This window comes from Rhizophagus irregularis, chromosome 14, assembly GCF_026210795.1.
Source record: "Rhizophagus irregularis chromosome 14, complete sequence".
Taxonomy (NCBI): domain Eukaryota; kingdom Fungi; phylum Glomeromycota; class Glomeromycetes; order Glomerales; family Glomeraceae; genus Rhizophagus; species Rhizophagus irregularis.
Window position 1 is genome coordinate 1,131,938 of NC_089442.1, and position 23,222 is coordinate 1,155,159.

At 24.2% G+C, this 23,222-nt stretch overlaps 5 protein-coding genes across 5 annotated transcripts; 4 read left to right on the forward strand and 1 right to left on the reverse strand.

Annotated features, from left to right (window-relative positions):
• Positions 1–2,434: 2,434 nt before the first annotated feature.
• OCT59_005935 (uncharacterized protein) lies at positions 2,435–5,354 on the forward strand (the record flags this gene model as incomplete). The annotated part of the gene is made up of 8 exons (XM_066140943.1): positions 2,435–2,821; positions 2,898–3,377; positions 3,447–3,612; positions 3,718–3,914; positions 3,987–4,092; positions 4,312–4,418; positions 4,497–4,944; positions 5,113–5,354. 8 exons carry the CDS (start codon positions 2,435–2,437, stop codon positions 5,352–5,354), a joined length of 2,133 nt encoding a protein of 710 aa, XP_065997781.1.
• A 1,683-nt stretch (positions 5,355–7,037) lies between these two features.
• On the forward strand, positions 7,038–7,697 carry OCT59_005936 (uncharacterized protein; the record flags this gene model as incomplete). Its single annotated transcript, XM_025331699.2, has 1 exon — positions 7,038–7,697. The coding sequence occupies one exon, from the start codon at positions 7,038–7,040 to the stop codon at positions 7,695–7,697; it is 660 nt and encodes a 219-aa protein (XP_025183877.1).
• Positions 7,698–9,785: 2,088 nt separating this feature from the next.
• On the forward strand, positions 9,786–11,374 carry OCT59_005937 (uncharacterized protein; the record flags this gene model as incomplete). Its single annotated transcript, XM_025324880.1, has 2 exons — positions 9,786–10,039; positions 10,135–11,374. The coding sequence occupies 2 exons, from the start codon at positions 9,786–9,788 to the stop codon at positions 11,372–11,374; spliced, it is 1,494 nt and encodes a 497-aa protein (XP_025183876.1).
• A 6,178-nt stretch (positions 11,375–17,552) lies between these two features.
• OCT59_005938 (uncharacterized protein) lies at positions 17,553–18,448 on the forward strand (the record flags this gene model as incomplete). Its single annotated transcript, XM_066140944.1, has 3 exons — positions 17,553–17,629; positions 18,022–18,332; positions 18,408–18,448. 3 exons carry the CDS (start codon positions 17,553–17,555, stop codon positions 18,446–18,448), a joined length of 429 nt encoding a protein of 142 aa, XP_065997782.1.
• Positions 18,449–21,104: 2,656 nt separating this feature from the next.
• On the reverse strand, positions 21,105–23,150 carry OCT59_005939 (uncharacterized protein; the record flags this gene model as incomplete). Its single annotated transcript, XM_025310274.2, has 2 exons — positions 21,105–22,777; positions 22,897–23,150. The coding sequence occupies 2 exons, from the start codon at positions 23,148–23,150 to the stop codon at positions 21,586–21,588; spliced, it is 1,446 nt and encodes a 481-aa protein (XP_025183875.1). The 3' UTR covers positions 21,105–21,585.
• Positions 23,151–23,222: the final 72 nt, after the last annotated feature.

Genomic DNA, 23,222 nt, shown 5'->3' on the forward strand with positions numbered 1-23,222 from the left:
ACCAACAATTCTCTAATGAAATTCTCAATCAAAAAAAAATATCCCTGATTAAGAAAATTTTCTAACGAAAATCTTCCATCAAAAAATACATTTTCCCTATTAAAAAAAAATTCAAAGATTCTTACCTATTAAAAAAAGTTCTCAAAAGAATTTCTATCAAAAAAAAAAACTTCCCTCCTATTAAAAAAAAATTCTAAAAAAAAAATTCTTTACCGAAATTTTCTATCAAAAAAAAAAATCTCCTGTTAAAAAAATTATTAACGAAATGATCTATCAAAAAAAAAAAATCTTACCTATTAAAAAGAAAATTCTATGATGAAAATTTCTATCAAAAAAAAAAAATTCTCTAATAAAATTCTCCGTCAAAAATACTTTCACCTATTAAAAAAAATTCCCAAAAGAATTCTTTATCAAAGAAAACTCCCTCCTATTAAAAAAAAATTTTAATGAAATTCTCTATCAAAAAAAAATCTCACTAGTTAAAAAAATTTTCTAGTAACGAAATTATCTATCAAAAAAAAATCTTCCCTATTAAAAAAATTCTTCAAATAATTTTCTACAAAAAAAAAAAATTCTCAATTAATTCTCTATCAAAAAAAAAAATCTCTCCTGTTAAAAAAAATTGTTCCAACAAATTAAGTATATGTCAAAAAAAAAATCTTATTAAAAAAAAATTCTCCAATAAAATTTCTATCAAATAAAAGTTTTTAACGAAATAATCATCAAAAAAAAAACTCAGAAATGTGAAAAAAATTTTCTAACGAAATTTTTTATCAAAAAAAATCTTATTAAAAAATTCCCAAAGAAATTCTACCAAACAAAGCCTTTGCCTATATTAAAAATAAAAATTCCCTACAAAATTTGTTTATAAAAAAAAGCCAATAAAAAAAAAACAATTTTTTTAAAACTACGCTAAACTTAAAAACATGTGACCGACAAAATATCAACCCTGTGCTGACAAAGAAACTAATTTTTGACAAAGATAAAATTATCGAGTATAGTTGGATTAAATCAAACACAGTTGGACAAAAACATCAAGCACAGACGGACAAAAATATCAAGCACAGACGGATAAAAACATAAAGCATGGATGGATAAAAATGTCAAGCATGGTCGGATAAAACCATCAAGCACGTACAGATAATTATCAAGCACGTACAGATAATTATCAAACACATACAGATAAAACATCAAGCACGTACAGATAAAACATCAAGCACGTACAGATAAACATCAAGCATGAACAGATAAAAATATCAAGCACGTGATAGATAAACATCAAGCATGAACAGATAAAAATATCAAGCACATACAGATAAATATCAAGCACGGGACAGATGAAAATCAAGCATAAACAGGTAAAATGTCAGACACGGAGTGACATTTTGTCTAGCCATGCTTGATATTTTATCGCACAATGTCTGATAATTTTGTCCAACTCGGCTTGCCATATTTATGGACATGATATCATGATGTTCTTTTTTTTTGACACTACATCCTGAATTTTTCTATCAATTATTTAATAACAAAAAATTTTTTTTTTTTAATATAAAAGTTACCAATTTATTTATAGTTAAAATTATTAAAATTATCGATTTTTTCAACATAATTTCAGCCAATCAGCCAATCCGAACCATGTTGTTATAATTTATAACCAACCGTTGTTTGTATAAAACTTCGATTTTTAATCAATATTGGATATTGAAGTTGATATTGATACCAATATTGATATTAAATATTAATTTCATGTTTTATAAAATGCTCTCAATAGATACTGTATGATGCTATCCAAATTAATCAATTTAGTAAATTAGTTATTTAACCGATCAATTAATCATTTTAAAAATTTAATTTTTGTTTTGACAAGATTTTAACCCAATTAAACTATTTTATAAAAACTTGAGAAATTTAAATTATTATAAGAAAAAAAAATATTGGTAATAATAAAGAAAATGAAACCCTTCGCAAATAACAAATCACTTATAGGTATGTTGAAAATGGAGTATTAGCTGCTGTAAGTTTTAAGATAATTTTAATAATAGCCACTATTATATAGTAATTTAATTATTAATTTAAATATTTTCATAATAAATTAATTTTTTTTAAAAAAATAGCACAAAATGGTACGGTAAGGGAGAAAGTTTATAACTAAATAAAAATGTATAATTCCTTATTTAGGCAGGATTATTATATAATTTTCATTTTTTCTATTAATAGAATTGAGCTTCTGATTAAATTTGATCTGCATATTTATTGAGTAACAGTGTTGAGTAACACTTAAAAAGTAATGGCGTACATGATTTCCAATTCGATTTGTGACACGGAAATTTTGTAACAATCATCACATATTTATGTAACTGTTTTGATGTCGCCTCTATAAAATAATTAACGTTCATTACGCCGATTTTTTTTTTTTAAAAAAAAATCCTTAATCATGTCATCTCAAAATGATATTATATGCGAAAGTTGTGGTAAAATATATTCATATATAGGTGAAAAATGGTGTAAGCCATGTTTAATAAATAATTTAAAAAAAAATTTTACAAACTGGACTAGTGGAAATGAAAAAATTGATAAAATTATTCAAGAAATACAATCAAAGATTAATAAAGAGGAAGATATAATTGTTGAATGGATACCTTATAACCAATTCAATAGTATTAAAAAATTAATCAAAGATGATTTTGCTACAGCAATATGGAAGGATGGCTCATTAATATATATTAAACAAGATAGGAAACGTGAAAGAGTACCTAATAAAGAAGTTACTTTAAAATACTTGAATAATTCGCAAGATGTTATTAATGATTTGCTGAATGAGGTATGAAACTTCTAATTTTTTCAGTATTTAATCTTTAAAAAATGTTTTTTTATAACAACATTTTTATATTTAACAGATTAAAGCATATTCTATTAGAGTTGACGAATGTAAGATTCCTAAAATACATGGAATATCCCAAAATCCAGATACAAAAGATTACGTTATAGTGTTTCAAAATGATTGTAATTGCAAAGAATGTGGTGATATATATACAGATATAGAGGTTAAATGGTGTAAACCATGTCAAATAAATAATATGAAACAAAACTTGGCAAATTGGACCAGCGGCAATGAAAAAATTGATGAATTTATTCAAGAAATCCAATTGAATATTGAAAAAGATGATATAATTATTGAATGGATACCTTATAACCAATTTAGTGATATTAAAGAAATAAAAAAAGATGATTCGGCTAGTGTATATTCGGCAATATGGAAGAATGGTTTATTAAAATATAATTATGAAGAAAGGAAATATAAAAGAAATCCTAATAAAAATGTCACTTTAATGCGTTTTAATAATTCACAAAATATTATTAATGACTTTCTAAATGAGGTATGAAACTTCCAATTTTTTGTAATAAATTTTTAAAAATATATTATAACAACTTTTTATATTTAACAGATTAAAGCATATTCATTTAAATTAAATGAATATACAATGTGTGGAATATCCCAAAATCCTGATACGAATGATTATGTTATAGTGTTTCAAAATGATTGTAATTGCAAAGAACGTGGTGATGTAGATACAGATAAAAAATTTGAATGGTGTAGACCATGTCAAATAAGTAATTTAAAACAGAATTTTTCAAGCTGGACTAGTGGAAATAATGAAATTGATAATTTTATTCAAGAAATGCAATTAAAAATTGAAAGTCATAATGATATAATAGTTGAATGGATACCTTATAACCAATTTAGTATTATTGAAGAAATAAGCAATGGTGATTTTGCAAGAGTATATTTGGCAAAATGGAAGAATGGTTTACTAGAGTATAAAGAAGGAAAATATAAAAGAAATCCTAGTAAAGAAGTTACTTTAAAATGCTTAAATAATTCACAAAATGTTATTGATAACTTGCTAAATAAGGTATGAAACTTCTAAATTTTTGTACTTAATCTTTATAAATACTTTTAATATACCAACTTTTTTATGTAACAGGTTAAATCATATTCTATTAAAATAAATGAAGGTAACATTGCTAAAATATATGGAATATCCCAAAATCCAGATACAAAAGATTATGTTATAGTATTACCAACTGATTGTAATTGCAAAAAATGTGGTGAAATATATACTAATATACTTGTTAAATGGTGTAAACCATGCCAAATAAATAATTTAAAACAAGATTTTGTAAACTGGACTAGTGGAAATGAAGCAATCGATAATTTTATTCAAAAAATGCAATTAAAAATTGAAAGATATAATGATATGGTTGTTAAATGGATACCATATAACCAATTTAATATTATTCAAGAAATAGGTAAAGGTGGATTTGCTACAGTTTACTTAGCAACTTGGAATTATAGGAAAGTTGCTTTAAAATGCTTGCATAATTCCCAAAATATTACTAATGAATTTTTAAATGAGGTATGAAATAATTTATTTTTTTTAAGCTTTATTAAATACTTTTAAAATGATGAATAATGATATTTTTATTTTTAATAGATTAGTGCATATTCTATTCATTCTGTTGATTGTATTCTCAAAATATGTGGAATATCTCAAAATCCGGATACAAAAGACTATATTATTGTACTTGAATATGCAAATGGGGGAAGTCTTAATAATCACAATAATGATATTATTAGGGATTACAATTGGAGGGAAAAATTGTATGTGCTAAGTGATATTATTAAAGGTCTTAAAAAAATTCATGAAAATAAAGCAGTTCATCGTGATTTTCATACAGGAAATGTATTGGTATTATTTATTGATTGTGCTCGATATAATGGATCTGGAAATACTGCAAGTAATATATATATTTCAGATATGGGATTTTGTGGAGAAGTTAGTAATATAGATAAAACAAAAATTTATGGAGTTATGCCATTTGTAGCTCCTGAAGTATTAAGAGGAAAGCCATATACTCAAGCAGCAGATGTATATAGTTTTGGTATGATTATGTATTATATTGCAACTGGAAAACAACCTTTTGCCAAGTGTGCACATGATAATGTTTTAGCATTAAATATATGTAATGGAATTAGGCCTGAAATAAATGAGCAAGAAGCACCAAAATTTTATATTAATCTAATGAAAATGTGTTGGGATCCAAATCCAGATAATAGACCTAGTGCATCTGAAGTGGATGAAGTTTTTGCATATTCTAGTTTAGGTATATTTGAGGAATTTAATAAGCAAATTAAAGAAGCAGATGAATATAGAAAAACAAATTTTTTATCTATTGAAAATAGTCAATCAATTCATCCACAAGCTTATTATACTTCTCGATTGCTCAATCCATTTACAAAAGATCTTTCAAATGATTATACTGATTGTTTGGACTGTAATATTAATGATTGAACTAAAGTTAGTATAATTAGTGTTATTTATTTTTATTGTTTCAGTCAAATAGTTTAAAAAAAAGTAATTACTATATTTTATTGAATGTTGATATACATGATAACATTTGATAATATCTACTAATATATTTATTGTTTTATTATTTTATTTTTATATCATTATTTGTAAGAATTCTTTGTCATGCTTGTAATGATGGTAAATCTTCCACACATCCATATTTATGAAACTCCAACAAAGTTTTAGAAACAGTAGATTTGCCAATATTAAGTTGTCCACCTGACATTCTACATGAGGATTTTAAAATTTTATTTATTATATTAGTATAACATGAAATATGAAAGGTGTCTGTTCTTTTTTTTTGTGCGACATCCATTTTAGAACACAAACTTGTCGATCAAACTCCTTATTTTATATAGGATGCAACAAATTTAAGCTTACTATTATATTAACAAGTTTTATAATTAGGATTTAAGAAATTATTATTTTTTTTTTCTTTATTGATTGATGTTATTGTATTTTGTTCAACACTAATTATGGAGTATATGTAATTTTTTTACATAAGTAAAATTAGTTTGTAATTGAACGAATAAATATAAGATTTGAAAATATAAACTTATGGTGATTAGACCTGGGTCGAAAACAATATAATCTAAGTAAAAAATCATGTTACTTTCAATATGTATTGTACCTGGTTTGCATGATGCTTATTTACAAAATCTAATTGGACGGTGTGAATATTAACTTTGAATAGTAAATTCATTATAAATTGAGTTATAAATATTTTTTGTTCATTGCCTTTTGTGTTCATTTATTATTAACATTTAACATTTAAATCGCAAATAAATGTATTATAAATGTTTCTAATAGCTCATTAAATTTTAGTTTCTGAATAAAGAAATAAACCAACTTGATTCTATTTATAATGTATTATCCCAAGCATATAATATATAAAAAATGAATAAATATATTATATGTCCAGTAATTAATTCCCAATATCAATATTATGAAATTATAAATTTGACAAATCTTTTTTTAAATGATAAAAAATTGATTGCAAGCTCACGAACTTCATTTTGATGTCCTGATTTATTCTTATCACTTCATACATAATTCACTAAAAAATATTGTCAAATTCAAGTCCACCATTATTACTTTGTTTTATTATTTCAAACCTTTCATAGTACCAAAAAGAAATTTTAGAAAATTTATAATTAAAAATATAATTTTTCGGGTTGAACCAAAAAAAATTAAAAAGTTGTTTTTTTTTTTTGGCCTAAAAAAAAAAGAATTGGAAAAATAAAAAAAATATTAAAAATCAAAAATTTCAGTCTATAAGAAACGGTAAGTTTAAAAAAAAAAAATAATAACCGGGATAGCTTCATCAATGCGATCTGCTGCGGCTCACGTCATTGGTTCAGGTACGCGCACATGACCATAATAACCTCTGGCGCAGAAACATCAAGGAGATAAATAGTACTACTATTAAAAGAGTCCATATATAGTAAAATTATTGATTTAAATGGATTAAATGGATTGACTCAACTTTTAAAAAGATGGCATAAGAAATTTGCAATTATGTAAATTTGGTGACTCAAATCTGTGGCTTTGTAATACTAATAAAAAGGATCTTTATAATATCAAATTTCTTTTTTTTTTTCAAACAACATTACAATATTTTGAAATATGTCACATCTTGTTGAAGATTGTCTTAGGATTATTTTTACTAAATTGCAATATGATTCAAATTCTTTATATTCATGTATTTTGGTGAATAGTCTTTGGTGTATGATAGGAGTACAAATATTATGGAAAAATCCTTATGAGACTCTTAATAATCGTAATCAATATAATAAATTTTTTAACACAATAATTTACTTATTACCAGCATCTTCAAAGAAATTATTAAATGAAAATAATGTTGTTACACTTTCGATTCCTTTTTCAACAAACAAACCATTATTCAATTACATTAGTTTTTCTTCCAAAATTTCATCAGAACTTATATATAATATGGGGCTTGCATTAATTAATGAAGTACTTAATTCTTATGAATATCAGGAAAAGTATAAAATATTGGAACAAGAAATTTACAAATTATTGATTAGTAATTGCAAAAATATAACAGACTTTAATTGGTTTACAACATTGCCTTTATATCAATATCCTGGGGCATCAACTTTCTTTTCTCAGCTGCGTACCCTTGATATTGAATGTAATCAAAGTTTGGATTCAGAAAAACTGTTAGGAATGGCACAAATTTGTCAAAATATCGAAATTTTGAAAATATGGTATTATGGAAGGGACATTCCAGGATTAATTTTTTACGCTCAAATTTCTGTATAATAGCTCTATGCAGGGTTATTAATAAGGTCATTCAATTAAAATAACTAACCTATTTTTCATTTCTAGTAGATTCATTATATTTTCTTCGACTGATACACTAGTTTACATAATTATATTGACATCTGAAGAATCCACTTGCTTTACATTCACGTTTATCTAATATTATATTTAAGGATTAATATTTTTTTCGCATATGCGATATATCGCTCATCCCTTTTTTGATAACAAGTTAACGGTAAATGTAAAATAAGAGGGAGCTCTTATTTTTTTGAATTATATTTAATATAAAGGATTTACTTTTGATTTTAAAATAAAAATTTTTGAATGTTTTACATAACATAAATTGTAATTTTATTATGTATAGGCGCGTTCTCACCTATTATATAATGTTCAATATAAGCCCATAGGTGTATGACGTGGATAGTTAGTTTTGGATAATATTCCCTATACTTTTTACACTAAATTGTTATATTATAAAAAAAATCGATATATTTAATATATATACTATCAGCTAAATTTATTGATTGGTCAAATATTTGAACGTTAAAACTTTCTTAGAAAATTCATGTGATAAACTAATTAATTTTCTTTTATTGGCGGATTTTCATAATAATTATTAGTACCTTTAGCCTTTAGGTAATAATAATTTTTTATATATTTCATTCGCTAGTTTACTTTCGGATATAGTGAGTGAGTTTATTTTTAAAAGTATACTAATACTATTGTACTAATAAATTAATAAAAGATTTTTTATAACAAGATTGTGTTTAGATTTATAAAAAAAATTTATGAGATTTTTTTTTTTAATAACAATAGTTTGGTATAAAAAAATTTCTAGGATTTTTTTTTAATAACAATAATCGGTATGGTACAATAGGGTTACCATATAATATTAAAGTCTAATTAAAAAAAAATTGTCATATTTATATAATTTGGATTGTGTAACATTGAAAGTGTGATATTCTTGCGTCCGATCTATTTCGTATTTATTATATCATAATTTGGTTGACTTTCCTGACTACGATAATCGATCTTTAAACCAATACATTTCCGGTTAATTGAAATTTTAACTGGATTTCTGATGGATTAATACTAACCAAAAAAAGTATAATTTTTCTTATTAATTGCATTTTATTTGCGGTCATTTCTGCCACGACTCTAATAATAATTTTTTTTTTGTTATTTTTCGGTTTTTACTGTAAAGACTGAAACTACCTTTTTAGTCTTTTTTTTTATTAATTTTTTTATCCCTCATTTTATTATTATTCTTTCTTTCGGTTAACTTGGTTTGGGTCAAGACTATAATCAGATTAGAACTATGTCCTACGGCTTTTTCGATGTTTTAGTGAGATTTTTTTTAGTCAATGATAATGTTTCTGACTAATAAATTCGCGTGAAAATTTTTTTTAGTGAGAATTTTTTTGTTTATGAGATTGTTTTTTTTCAATATTATTTCCCCAACTAATAAATTTGCGTGAAAATTTTTTTTTGATATTAACGAATTTTTTTTAGTAAGATTGTTTTTAATTATACAGATATATAGTAACCATATTAATAATTTTTGTAATTAAATCATAATAAATTTTTTGATGATAAATTTATTAAAAAACTTCGTAAAATCAGCAATCTTCAGTACCACACTCTTAGAAAAGAGAAGGTGACTTTAAACATGCTTGGATATATGTTTAAATTTGAAATTTCCAAAAATAGAGGAGGGGAGTAAAAGTTAATTTGGAACGGACTAACGAAAATATATTATTCAATTTACTTAGAAAAAGTACAAATACAAATATCTATTAGATCTATGTCTTATAGCAAGATTTGTTTATTTTTTTCATAGTATCGTACTTTAAATATTATTTTTACATTTTCATGATTATCAGGTTATTACAATAAAATTATTTCGTTAACAAAGTGAAACGCAATTTCTTAAAATTAAAATTATGTTGTCGAAAATTTCGAGTCCATCCATATCATGTGACTTCCAATTACTAATGACAAAAAGAATATGCATGAAGTCATTGATCGTCAATATATTTATCATTTATTTATTTATTTGTACCTCTTTTTTCATTTTTCTTTCTTAAAATGACTTCATTTTTTTATCCCAATCTTTCGAAAGATTTTTCCTTAATTTTAAATGATGCTGATGATTATAATGTTATTATTAAAGTTGGAGAAAATGAAAATACAAAAGAATTTCGTGCTCATTCAGTAATTTTACGTGCTCGTTCTCCTTATTTCAAAAGTGCTCTTTCATCTAATTGGATCACAAAGAAAAATGATATGATCATGTTTAAAAAAACGAACATTACACCAAATATTTTTAACTTAATTTTAAGGTATGAATAATTTTTCATTTTTTTTTTAATTATTCTTATCAAATTAAATTAAATAATTTATTCATTAAAAAAAAATGTAATAATAATATAATTAGATATATTTACGTTGGCGAACTTGATTTAACTGGACAATCTAGTAAAGATATTCTTGAATTATTAATCGCATCGGACGAATTACTTATTGGAGAGTTATTTAATTATGTTCAAGATTATTTAATTGAAAAACGAATTGAGTGGATTCTTAAAAATTTATTTCTTGTTTTACATATTGCGTTTAAAATCACTGATTGCAAGAAATTACAAGATTATTGTATTGATATTATTTGTGAAGATACACATTTATTTATTACTTCAAACGAATTTCTTTCTCTAGATAAAGATATTATTTATAAAATACTTGAAAGAGATGACTTACGAATTAAAGAAGTCATCGTTTGGGATCGCTTAATTAAATGGGGTATTGAACAGACTCCTGGTTTGGGAAATGAGAATTGCTATGTAAACTTGCATCACTTAATTAAATGGGGTATTGAGCAAACTCCTGTTTCGGAAAATGAGAAGTGCGATATAAGCAAATGGTGCAATGAAGATTATGAAGCATTAAAGGAAATATTAAATCAATTTATTCTTCTCGTTCGATTTGTAGAAATAACTTCTGATGATTTTAATAATAAAGTCAAACCATATAAGAATATTATTCCTAATCACATTTATGAAGAAATCGAAGAATTTTATAATAAAGGTACCTTTCCAAAAATAAATACTTTACCACCTAGAATAGGAAAACTTGATTCAAAAATTATCAACCCAAAACTCGCAAAAATAATTATCAAATGGATTGTTAAAGAAGATTTCTGGATTTTACGTTATAAATTTAATCTTATGTATCGTGGTAGTATTGATGGTATTAGTTATGAAACATTTAAAAATAAATGTAAAGGTCAAATGGAAAGTTTGGTTTTAATTAAAGTTAAACATACAAATAAAATATTTGGTGGATATAGTTCTATTGGGTTTAATTCCATTGGAAATAATGTTCCAAGTCTTAATGGTTTTGATAATACAAAGTATTATTATTCATCGGATAATTTTATTTTTTCATTTGAAAATGATGATGATACTCAAAATATGAAAATAAGTCGTGTGAGAAATTATAATAAGGCTATATACGATTATTATGGTACTGGATTTGATTTTGGTTTTGATTCATTGTTTATGTATCATAATCAATGTTTGTATGCTAAAAATGATAGTAAAATTTACGAAGATAATTTAAATACAAATTCAGTTTATGAGATTGAAGAAATCGAAACATTCATTGTAACTAAACAATAATTTCAATATTTACTATGTAATTTACTTAATTAAAAGATTGGTTTAATTACGTGTGTATATATAGTAAGCAAATTATTCATTGTTAACTTGTATTTTCTTACCTTTATTTTACTCTTAATAATTTTATTTTTCTTTTCATTTTTAACATTACAATTGAATATAATGCTTATTCAAATCTGAAAACAAAAAAAGTACAAAAGAATATCATACATATTCAGTTATTTTACATCATCTCTTATGATCTTAAGACTTGTTAATAAATTAATGTCAATTTCAGCCTGCACTATAGTAATGATTTTGCCAACTTTACTGAGCATGATTGTCAATTAATTTCGCTATTCTCGTAAAACTTGATTTCATGTTAGTTTAATTTGATAAATTTCTTTGAATTTATGAATAATTTAAATTTAATCAAATAGTAAATTGACCAATTAACTTGAAACAAATTTGCCAGAATAATATTTAGCATTGGCATAGTTTTGTATTTCGATTAAATTCACTGTTCATGCAAAGAATATTTTTATAGCGTAAATTACTGTTCAATTATATTATAATAAAGATTCATACTATATTTATATTATAACTCATCATATTAGCGTATAAATTTGTCCCATATAGGCGACATAAACAATGAACTAAATTACTTTTACAACCTAACCTTTAATAATAAAAAAATGACACATAAGTACAATATAACTACTATGGAAAAGCCAAGAAATTATTTGTAACTTCTATGAAAGAATTTATACATTAAATAATATTTTTTAAAAGCTCGGAATTACTTAGATTTTGGTATACATAATTTTAAAATATTAAATAATAATAATACCTTTAAAATATTTTAATATTTGCTCACTTGACTGAAATATAACCTTACGGTAAAAGTTAGAGATTGTTAAATTGTTCCGCGTCAGTTGAATTTATCTGTATAATCACAAGAAATTGCATAATTGTTAAATAATTTTTTAAAAAAAAAAATTTTAATTCAAAATCGTGACATCCAAATACGATTTTATTGAATGTAAATACTGTGGTAATTTATATATAATTAGTCGATTCAAATGGTACAAACCATGCCAAATAGATAATTTAAGACATATGTTTAAAACTGGGCCAGCGGAAACGAAAAAACTGATAAATCAATTCAGGAAATAACAATTTTACGCAGGTGCGTTGCAACGCACCCACAAATTATTAAATAGTAAATTTGCTGATCATAACGTGATCATAAATGATCGACAAATTACTATTTAAAAATTTCCAAAAAAGGGGTGCGTTCAAACGCCGGTGCGTTCAAATTTTAAACCCTTAATAATTAATAGATTTGATAATATAATAGACCAGTTTAAATATATTAAAGAAATGGACAGAAATGATTCCACTGCACTATATTCAGCAATATGGCCATTAGAATATGAATACAAAATGAAATAGGAAAGAGTGCCTAATAAATGCGTATATATAATTCACAAAATATTATCAATGAATTTTAAGTGAGGTAAGAAAATTTTAATTTTTTGTAATTTAAATTTAGTACTGTCAAAAGTACGCAATAATAACTATAACTAAAAAGACTTCTTTTGAACTCTTTCTGTCTATTTTTTCGTCCTGAAATTTTCGGACTAATGATCGACAGGAAAGAATTGTGAATTTTTTTTTTTTATTAATTTTATAAATATTGCGTCATAAATTTCATAAATTATCTTATTTTTCCAGATGTGGACATTTATAAGCGTAGTAATACTATCACACAGTTAAACCGAATGGTTTTGCAAACAAATATTATAATAAAAATATTTAAACAACAAAGATTACTATGTACATGAAACAAATTATCAGTTACGATTAAAATTATATTATATTATCAGTTACGATTATAATAAGTATAAAAATAAGAAAAATAGGCAATTTCTCAATGTGATTTAAGTTGTCATTGATTGATCATTGACCAACATCCGTCATCCGGGTAATCCGGCGTAAAAATTTTGTTACACAATGCATTAATAAATGATGTACATCCGAAAAATTCCGTATACTTAATAGGGTTAAAAAAATTATTCTTAGATATTCAAATTCATTTGTAATTTATAAAAGTTATGTACCCTTTTAACAAAGTTATCAAAAAGCTAATTAAGTCATCACATGTTAAGGAATATAAAATATGTGATAAATGTAATTATATATGTGATGCAAAACTTTTTCAACAAAATTTTGGAAATTGGACTAGTGGTAATAATGAAATTGATAAATTTATTCAAGATACTCAGCTTTCAGCTCATAATGATGTGAAGAAAGCATTAGAATGGATACCTCATAATAGATTATACAATATTAAATATATTGCAAAAAATGAGTTTGGCAAAAAATATAGAGCAAATTGGATTGATGGAAATATAAATAATCGGAATGTTGTAAATCAAATTTGGGAAAGAATAAATTATAATATGTTTGTAATTCTGGTAAGCTTAAATAATTTAAAAAATCTTACACAAGAATTTAAAAATAAGGTATGATAAACTTATTTAGTAAAATTTTAAAATTTTGAATATTTTGGTTTTTACTAATATTACTATCTTTTACAGATTAAAATAGAATGTGAATTTTATGGAATAACTCAAGATCCAGAAACAAAAAATTATATAATGGTTTTAAATAATAAATGTAAAAAGTGTAATAGTGGTATATGTAACATAATATACTTTCAACATAAATTCATAGATTGGACTAGTGGTAATAATGATATTGATAAATTTATTCAAGAGACTCAGAAATCAGTTCATAAAGAGAGTGAAATATCACATGCATTAGAATGGATACCTTATGATAGATTGTATGATATTAAATATATTGCAAAAGATGGTTTTGGCAAAGTGTATAGGGCAAATTGGATTGATGGCTATATAACTTATTGGAATATTGAAAATCAGAATTGGAAAAGAAAAGATTATAATATGTTTGTGATTTTGAAGAGTTTAAATACTCTAAAGAATCTTACATTAGAAATTGTAAATGAGGTATAAACTTCAGTTATTACTTAACAAAATTATTAACATTTTATTTAATAATATATTATTACATTTGTAGATTAAACTTGAACATGAAATTTATGGAATAACTCAGGATCTAGAAACAGAAAATTACATGATGGTTCTGAATAATAAATGTAAAATGTGTAATGGCATATGTTACGCAATACATTTTCAACATAAATTCATAGATTGGACTAGTGGTAATAATGATATTGATAAATTTATTCAAGATACTCAGCTTTCAACTCATGGCAATATAAAGAAAGCATTAGAATGGATACCTTATGGTAAATTGTATGGTATTACATATTTTGCAAAAGATGGTTTTGGGAAAGTATCATATGAGGTATATTGGATTGATGGTTATATAATTAATTGGAATAATGAAAATCAAAATTGGAAAAGAAAAGATTATACATCTGTGTTTTTGAAGAGTTTAAATAAAAAAAATCTTATATTAGAAGTTGTAAATAAGGTATAACCTTCAGTTAGTATACTTAACAAAATTATAAACATTTTATTTACTAATAAACTATTACATTTATAGATTAATATGGTTTATGGAATAACTCAGAATCCAGAAACAAAAAATTATATGATGGTTTTGAGCCATGAATGCAAAAAGTGCAACAGTATGTGTAACATAATACACTTTCAACATAAATTTATAGATTGGACTAGTGGTAATAATGATATTGATAAATTTATTCAAGATACTCAGCTATCAGTTCATAAAGATAGTGAAATGTCACATGCATTAGAATGGATACCTTATGATAGATTGGAGAATTTTAAATATGTTGCAGAAGGTAGTTTTGGTAAAGTGTATAGGGCAAATTGGATTGATGGCTATATGGCTAATTGGAATAGTAAAAATCAAGATTGGAAAAGAAAAGGTTATAATATGTTTGTAATTTTGAAGAGTTTAAATATTCCAAAAAATCTCATATTAGAAATTGTAAATGAAGTATAAACTAAGTTATTACTTAACAAAATTATAATGGTTTATTTACTAATACATTATTATATTTATAGACTAAAATTGAACATGAAATTTATGGAATAACTCAGGATCCAGAAACAAAAAATTACATGATAATTCTGAATAATAAATGTAAAATGTGTAATAGTATATGTTATGCAATATACTTTCAACATAAATTTATAGATTGGACAAGTGGTAATAATGATATTGATAAATTTATTCAAGATACTCAGCTATCAGTTCATAAAGATAGTGAAATGTCACATGCATTAGAATGGATACCTTATAGTAGATTGGATGATATTAAATATGTTGCAGAAGGTGGTTTTGGCAAAGTGTATAGGGCAAATTGGATTGATGGTTATATGGCTAATTGGAATAGTGAAAATCAAGATTGGAAAAGAAAAGGTTATAATATGTTTGTGATTTTGAAGAGTTTGAATATTCTAAAAAATCTTATATTAGAAATTGTAAATGAGGTGAGGTATAAACTTCAGTTATTACTTAACAAAATTATAAAAATTTTATTTACTAATACATTATTACATTTGTAGATTAAAATTGAACATGAAATTTATGGAATAACGCAAGATCCAGAAACAAAAAATTACATGATGGTTCTGAATAATAAATGTAAAATATGTAAAAGTATATGCTATGCAATATACTTTCAATATAAATTCATAGATTGGACAAGTGGTAATAATGATATTGATAAATTTATTCAAAATACTCAGCTATCAGTTCATAAAGATAGTGAAATGTCACATGCATTAGAATGGATACCTTATGGTAGATTTGAAGATATTAAATATATTGCAGAGGGTGGTTTTAGCAAAGTGTATAGGGCAAATTGGATTGATGGTTGTATAACTAATTGGAATAGTGAAAATCAAAATTGGAAAAGATATGGAAATAGAGATGTAATTCTCAAAGGTTTAAATAATTTAAAGATTATTACAAAATTTACAAATAATGAGGTGCAGTATAATAAATTTAATACCAATAACATTTTAAAGTTTTTAATTTTTACTAATATATTCGTATTTGTAGGTCAATATATCTTTTGGAATAACTCAAGATCCAGAAACAAAAAATTATATGATGGTTTTGAATAATAAATTTAAAATATGTAAAACATGCAATGGTATATGTCATGCAATATACTTTCAATATAAATTCATGGATTGGACAAGTGGTAATAATGATATTGATAAATTTATTCAAGATATTCAGAAATCAGCTCATTATAATGTAGAGAAAGCATTAGAATGGATACCTTATGATAGATTGTATGATATTAAATATATTGCAAAAGATGGTTTTGGCAAAGTGTATAGGGCAAATTGGATTGATGGTTATATGGTTTATTGGAATAGTGAAAATCAAAATTGGTTAAGAAAATGTTATAATATGTATGTGATTTTGAAGAATTTAAATACTTCAAAAAATCTTATATTAGGATTCGTAAATAAGGTAATAAGCTTCAGTTATTACTTAACAAAATTATAACATTTTATTTACTAATATATTATTGCATTTGTAGATTAAAATTGAACATGAATTTTATGGAATAACGCAAGATCCAGAAACAAAAAATTACATGATGGTTCTGAATAATAAATGTAAAATGTGTAAAGGTATATGTTATGCAATACACTTTCAACATAAATTCATGGATTGGACTAGTGGTAATAATGATATTGATAAATTTATTCAAGATACTCAGAAATCAGTTCATAAAGATAGTGAAATATCACATGCATTAGAATGGATACCTTATGATAGATTGTATGATATTGAATATATTGCAAAAGGTGGTTTTGGCAAAGTGTTTAGGGCAACTTGGATTGATAGTTTTATAACTAATTGGAATAGTGAAAATCAAAATTGGAAAAGATATAATGAAAATATGTTTGTAGCTCTGAAAAGTTTAGATAATTCAAAAAATGTTACATCAGAATTTATGAATGAGGTATAATTTGATTAATTAATTATTTTTTTTTTTTTTGATCATAATACTTAGATTGTTTGCTTTACTAATATATTTTGTATTTTTGCATTTACATCATAGATTATGCTGCATAATAAAGTAAAAATAGATAATAATGTAATTGTTAGATTTTATGGAATAACTCAGGATCCAAAAACAAAAAATTATATGATGGTTCTAGATTATGCAGAAGATGGAAGTTTACGAAATTATTTAGATAAGGAATATAAGCTTAATTGGGATATAATGTTTGAATATTTACAAAATATTATTGTTGGACTTAAATGTATTCATGAAAAGGAATTTATTCATCGAGATTTGCATATTGGGAATATATTAAAGTTTAAATATAAAACTGCTATAACTGATTTGGGATTATGTAAACCTGCAAATTTAGAAAATGCAAAAACCAACATATATGGTGTTTTACCTTATATAGCACCTGAAATTTTAAGGGGACAAAATTATACCAAAGCTGGTGATATTTATAGTTTTGGCATAATAATGTATGAAGTGATTTCCGGATTACCCCATATCATGATTTAAAACATGATAATAATTTAGCAATAAAAATTTGTAAAGGACTTAGACCAAGATTTAACATTAAAGTACCACAATTAATTGTGCATTTAATTAAAAGATGTTTAGATGCCAATCCATTAAATCGACCAATAGCAAAAGAAATAATTGATATTTTATTTAGATGGCAATATGAATCTAGCAATGAACAAACAATAGAATTACGAGCACAAATTAAAGAAGCCGATGAAATAAACAATAATTCGCCGAGTAGCAGTATACTTACTTCAACTAATTTAGGAATATCATATAATACACATTCAGAAGCTATTTATACAAGTAGATTACTCGATTTTAATAATCTTCCTGTACCAAAAAATTCTGACGATTATTATGAACAAAATAATAATATAATTAGCGAGGAATTTTCAGGTATCATTTAATAATTTTATTATTTAAAACACAAATCAGTCTTTAAAGATATTAATAAAACTTTTTATTAAATAGAGTCTTTACAAATTGATATTTCTCAATTGAATATTAATTAAGATGCAAGTTTTAATTCTTATGGCTGGTCGATGATTAATATTATTCGATATATTGTTCTATTTTTTTTTTTAGGTTCAAAATATCGAATTTAATAAGCACAGTAAAAGCTTTTAGCGCATTTCCTGAACCACTGTTAGTTACTAGTTACAAATATTACAAATACTATTGTATGTATCATTAGTATATATAGATTTTAGATTTTACTAATTTTTTTAAAAAAACTGTTTTTTTTTTATATTAATCATTACAATATAAAACTCTGTTTAACAACATGATCGTTAAATTATTTGAAATATAGTATTTTTTTTTTACTTTTCTTCATTAATTAGAAGGGCAATTTTTTTTTATAGCTAAATTAGTGGGAATCACGATAAACAGAGTTTAAATTTTAACGATCTAAATTATATATGTATTTATTTTATTTTATTGGTTAAATAAATTATTAAAATTTAAGCAAATACAGGATTTTAAAAAATGGAAATTTCTTAATTAATAAATTTGGTACAATTTGAAGTCTTTTAAATTATAATTAGTTTATAGCAGATTTTATACACATTTAAATAATGGCAAGATAAAATTTTCAGATTCTATATGAAATTATTTTATTAATCTTTATTTAATATCAAGAAATATATAAAAATACAAAACGCATATTTTCCCGTCCTAACAAAACCACTGACTAAAAGTATGAATTCTTTTTTAATGAAAGATCAAAAGTAAATAATATTGCTGTGAATTTTTCTTGTGCTATACAATTCAACAACTGAATATTCCAATTGTAAATAAAAAACATGATAATTAAACTTAATTTTGAGCGATCCAGACAATTTTTGATAAACATTTAGAATTTATAAAATATTATTTGCTCTAGAAATTTTGTATAAAAACAAATCGTTATAATCCTTCCCAAAAAACTGATCTAAATTGAATATTCAGTTTCAGTTTCTCAGTTTATGATAATACATTATAAAATGTTTTTTACTCATCTGATAATTCAAAATCAAAATTTATTTTGTTCAATCTTATCATAATTTTAGGAATCTATTGATAATATTACTAAAGTATTTAAAACTGTATAATAAAATTTTAATGTATGACCAGGAAAATTCTTTTACTCGACGTAGTGTTATATAAATGGATGATCCGGATGACCGATCCGTAAATAACGGATGATCCGGATAACCATAATGATCCGTTACTATAAAATAATACTAATCAAACGGATGGATCCGGCAGAAATAGCAGATGACTATCTCCGGGGTGGTTTCGAATCGGACAAATCCGCGGATTGGCGAATTGACGGATCGCAACACTAACTCGACTCGACGAGAGCAATAAGACTCGTTCCAATGATAGATCCAAGAACCACTGCAAGTCCACCTTTTGAGATGAACGTTATCTGGATTAGCTTATATCATAGGAGTACTATTCGAATTTACAGAATCAGTTGGTATTCTCCTATTTAAATTTCAATTTATATAAATTTTTGATTTATTATCATTTTTTTTTTTTGAAGGATTTAAAATTAAAAAAATTCAAATTATTATAATCATCTATACCGTTTATACAAAGATTAGATGCTTTATTCTGTTAAGAAAAATAATAGAATCGACTTATAAATTGCTTATTAATAAAATAAGCATTAATTTAATTGTAAAAAAATTTTACCATTTTCGAAATGAAGTAATGTATGATATTGTATTCACTGTCAAATCAGCGGAATTTGATTGGGTATTACATTTAGCACAATCGATGCTAAACTTTGATTATAATCACTAGCACTTTTAATATTAAAAAGAAATATAATAAATCGAAATTGATCAATTGATCGATAAAAATGAAGAACTTATAAAAATTATTTAAAAAAAATTAAATACAATACTGGGGTTTCTACGTTCATTTTCAATAACTACGGTATTATTTAATAAAGAAGATCCAGATCACGCTTATTTCGATTAAAAAAAATATATGTATTTACTGTATTTACCAAGTGTTCAATAAAATTATTCAAACGGTCAAAACTCATAAAAACCAGTATAGATTGTGTTAACAGAAAAATTTCGTGATAATCTAGTTTATTATTATTAAGATTTATTGTATAAATAGGAATTTTACAGTTTTTAAAATTGAATTTAAATATTTTTATTATTTTATAAGAAATAATGAAACATGATAAAGTACAGCTCTATAAATTACTGTAACTTAGGCATAACCAGAAAATATTTGAACTCAATAATTGGGTAGATCAGACTTACGGAGAACATGATAATACATAGTGAAAAAGCTAAATAATAAGAAGGTTTTGTAGAATAATAAAGAACTTTATCAATACATCTCTGAATTTGGAATATGAGCGATATGTTTATCTTAATAGTTAATGTAAGAAAATGAAATATTAACTTTTTTTTTTTGATTGAGTATACTTTTACTGTGCATGAAAATAGTGGATAAATTATATTTTCCCGTACAAATCCCCTTAACATATACATCGCAATTTCTGAACCGTTTCCGGCGTCTTATTTTTTTCATTATAAAATGTAGTAATATCACACGAGTTAAACAAATGGTTTTGTAAAACCAATTCAATATATTTAAACAATAAATGCAATATACCACGACATTGTGATATTTTTTTTAAGAGAAGTGTCATAAATATTGGCGTTTAATAATCGTAATTTATTACTTTATATATTAAGTAACTTTACGGCTTAGAATTAAAACAAAGTTATCTAATTAGTAATAAAATCGGCGACAATTGTTACAAATTTATAACATGTAGTATATTATCTCTATTGAATAAACGAAACCAAAAAAAAATCAAAATACACCAAATGATTTTCTAACTTAAATTAAAATTAGAAACTTTTACTTGACTATCACTTACATTTATTATCATAATACTTAAGAATATTATCAAGAATAAAAATGAAAACTAAAAAAAATGAAATAAATGGTATTCTTATTTTGTTTAAATGTATATATTAATTAGGTTTAACCAATAAATTGATTTGATCAAAACTGTTTTTCTTCTTTATTGGCCTACATTATGATTCTATTAAATTCATATATATTAATACTTTTCTAAATGAACTCACTAAAAATACAACAATTAACGTGATGATATTAATTTTATTTATTAAATAAATCCTTTAGTTATAATAAATGTTTCGATTTCTTCAATACCGTAAATTTCTTCTGTGTTTAAATTATTTCCATAATTATGAGAATTGTTATTGGCATATAATTTATATCCATTAAGTGGTGCCATAAACAATGAATCAAACCCAAAATCAAATCCAGTTTCATCATAATCGTATATAGCTTTATCGTAATTTATCACACGACTTAATTTCATATTCTCGGTATCTTTACTGCTTTCAAATGAAAAAATAAAGTTATCTGACGAATAATAATACTTTGAATTATCAAAACCGTCAAAATTTGGAACATTTTCTCCGATTGAGTGAAACCCAATAGAACTATATCCACCAAAGATTTTATTTGTTTGTTTTGTTTTAATTAAAACTAAACTTTCTACTTGACCTTTACATTTATTTTTAAATGATTCAGTACTAATACCATCAATACTACCACGATAAATAAGGTCGAACTTGTAACAAGAAGTAAAGAAATTTTTTTTATCAATCCAATTAATAATTATCTTTGCAAGTTTAGGTTCGATAATCTTTGAATCAAGTTTTCCTATTCTAGGTGATAAATTTAATGTTGTCGGTAAAGTATCTTTGGTATCTTTATAATAAAAACTTTCAATTTCTTCATAAATTTGATTAGGAATAATATCTTTATATGTTCTGATTTTATAATTAAAATCATCAGGATCAATTTCCATAAATCGAATGAGAGGAATAAATTCATTTAACGTTTCCTTTAATGCTTCATAATCTTCATTATTCCATTTATTACTATCACAATTCTCACTTCCTAAACCAGGAGTTTGTTCGATACCCCATTTAATTAAATGATCCCAAGCAACAATTTCTTTAATCAATAAGTCATCTCGCTTAAGCAAGTCATAAAGAATATCTTTGTCTAGTTTGATAAAGCTATCTGAAGAAATTAATAACTCTGGATCAAAACAAATGGTTTCAAGACAATGATTCCGTAGGATCTTGCAACTTTCAAGGTTCTGTACAATATTAAGGATAAGAACGAAATTTTTTTTAATCCAATTTTGTCTTTGTTCGATCAAGTATTCTAGTAAAAATGAAACTAATTCTTCAAGAAGCAACTCATCAGATGCGATTAAAAGTCTAAAAATATCTTCACTTAGTTGTTCTTCCAAATTAAGTTCACCTGTATAAATATATCTTAATAGTATAGAATAATTTACAATATATATTTATATTTTTTTTTGAATAAATAAATAATTTATTAATAAATTAAAATTAAATTAAATTAGATTATTTAGGAATAAAAATATTTTTACCTTAAAATCATTTCAAAAACATTTGGTTTGATATTTGGTTTATTAAATATAATCATGTCATTCTTTTTTGTAATCCAAGAGGATGAAAGAGCACCTTTGAAATAAGATGAACGAGCACGTAAAATTACTGAGTGTACACGAAATTCTTTTATATTTTTGTTTTTACCAACTTGAATAATAACATTATAGTCATCAGCATCATTTAAAATTAAGGAAAAATCTTTTGAAAGATTGGAATAGAAAAATGAAGTCATTTTTAAGAATGAAAAAAAAAAATGAAAAAGCAGGGTACAAGATTTAAAAGTTTCACTAAAAAATAAATATTG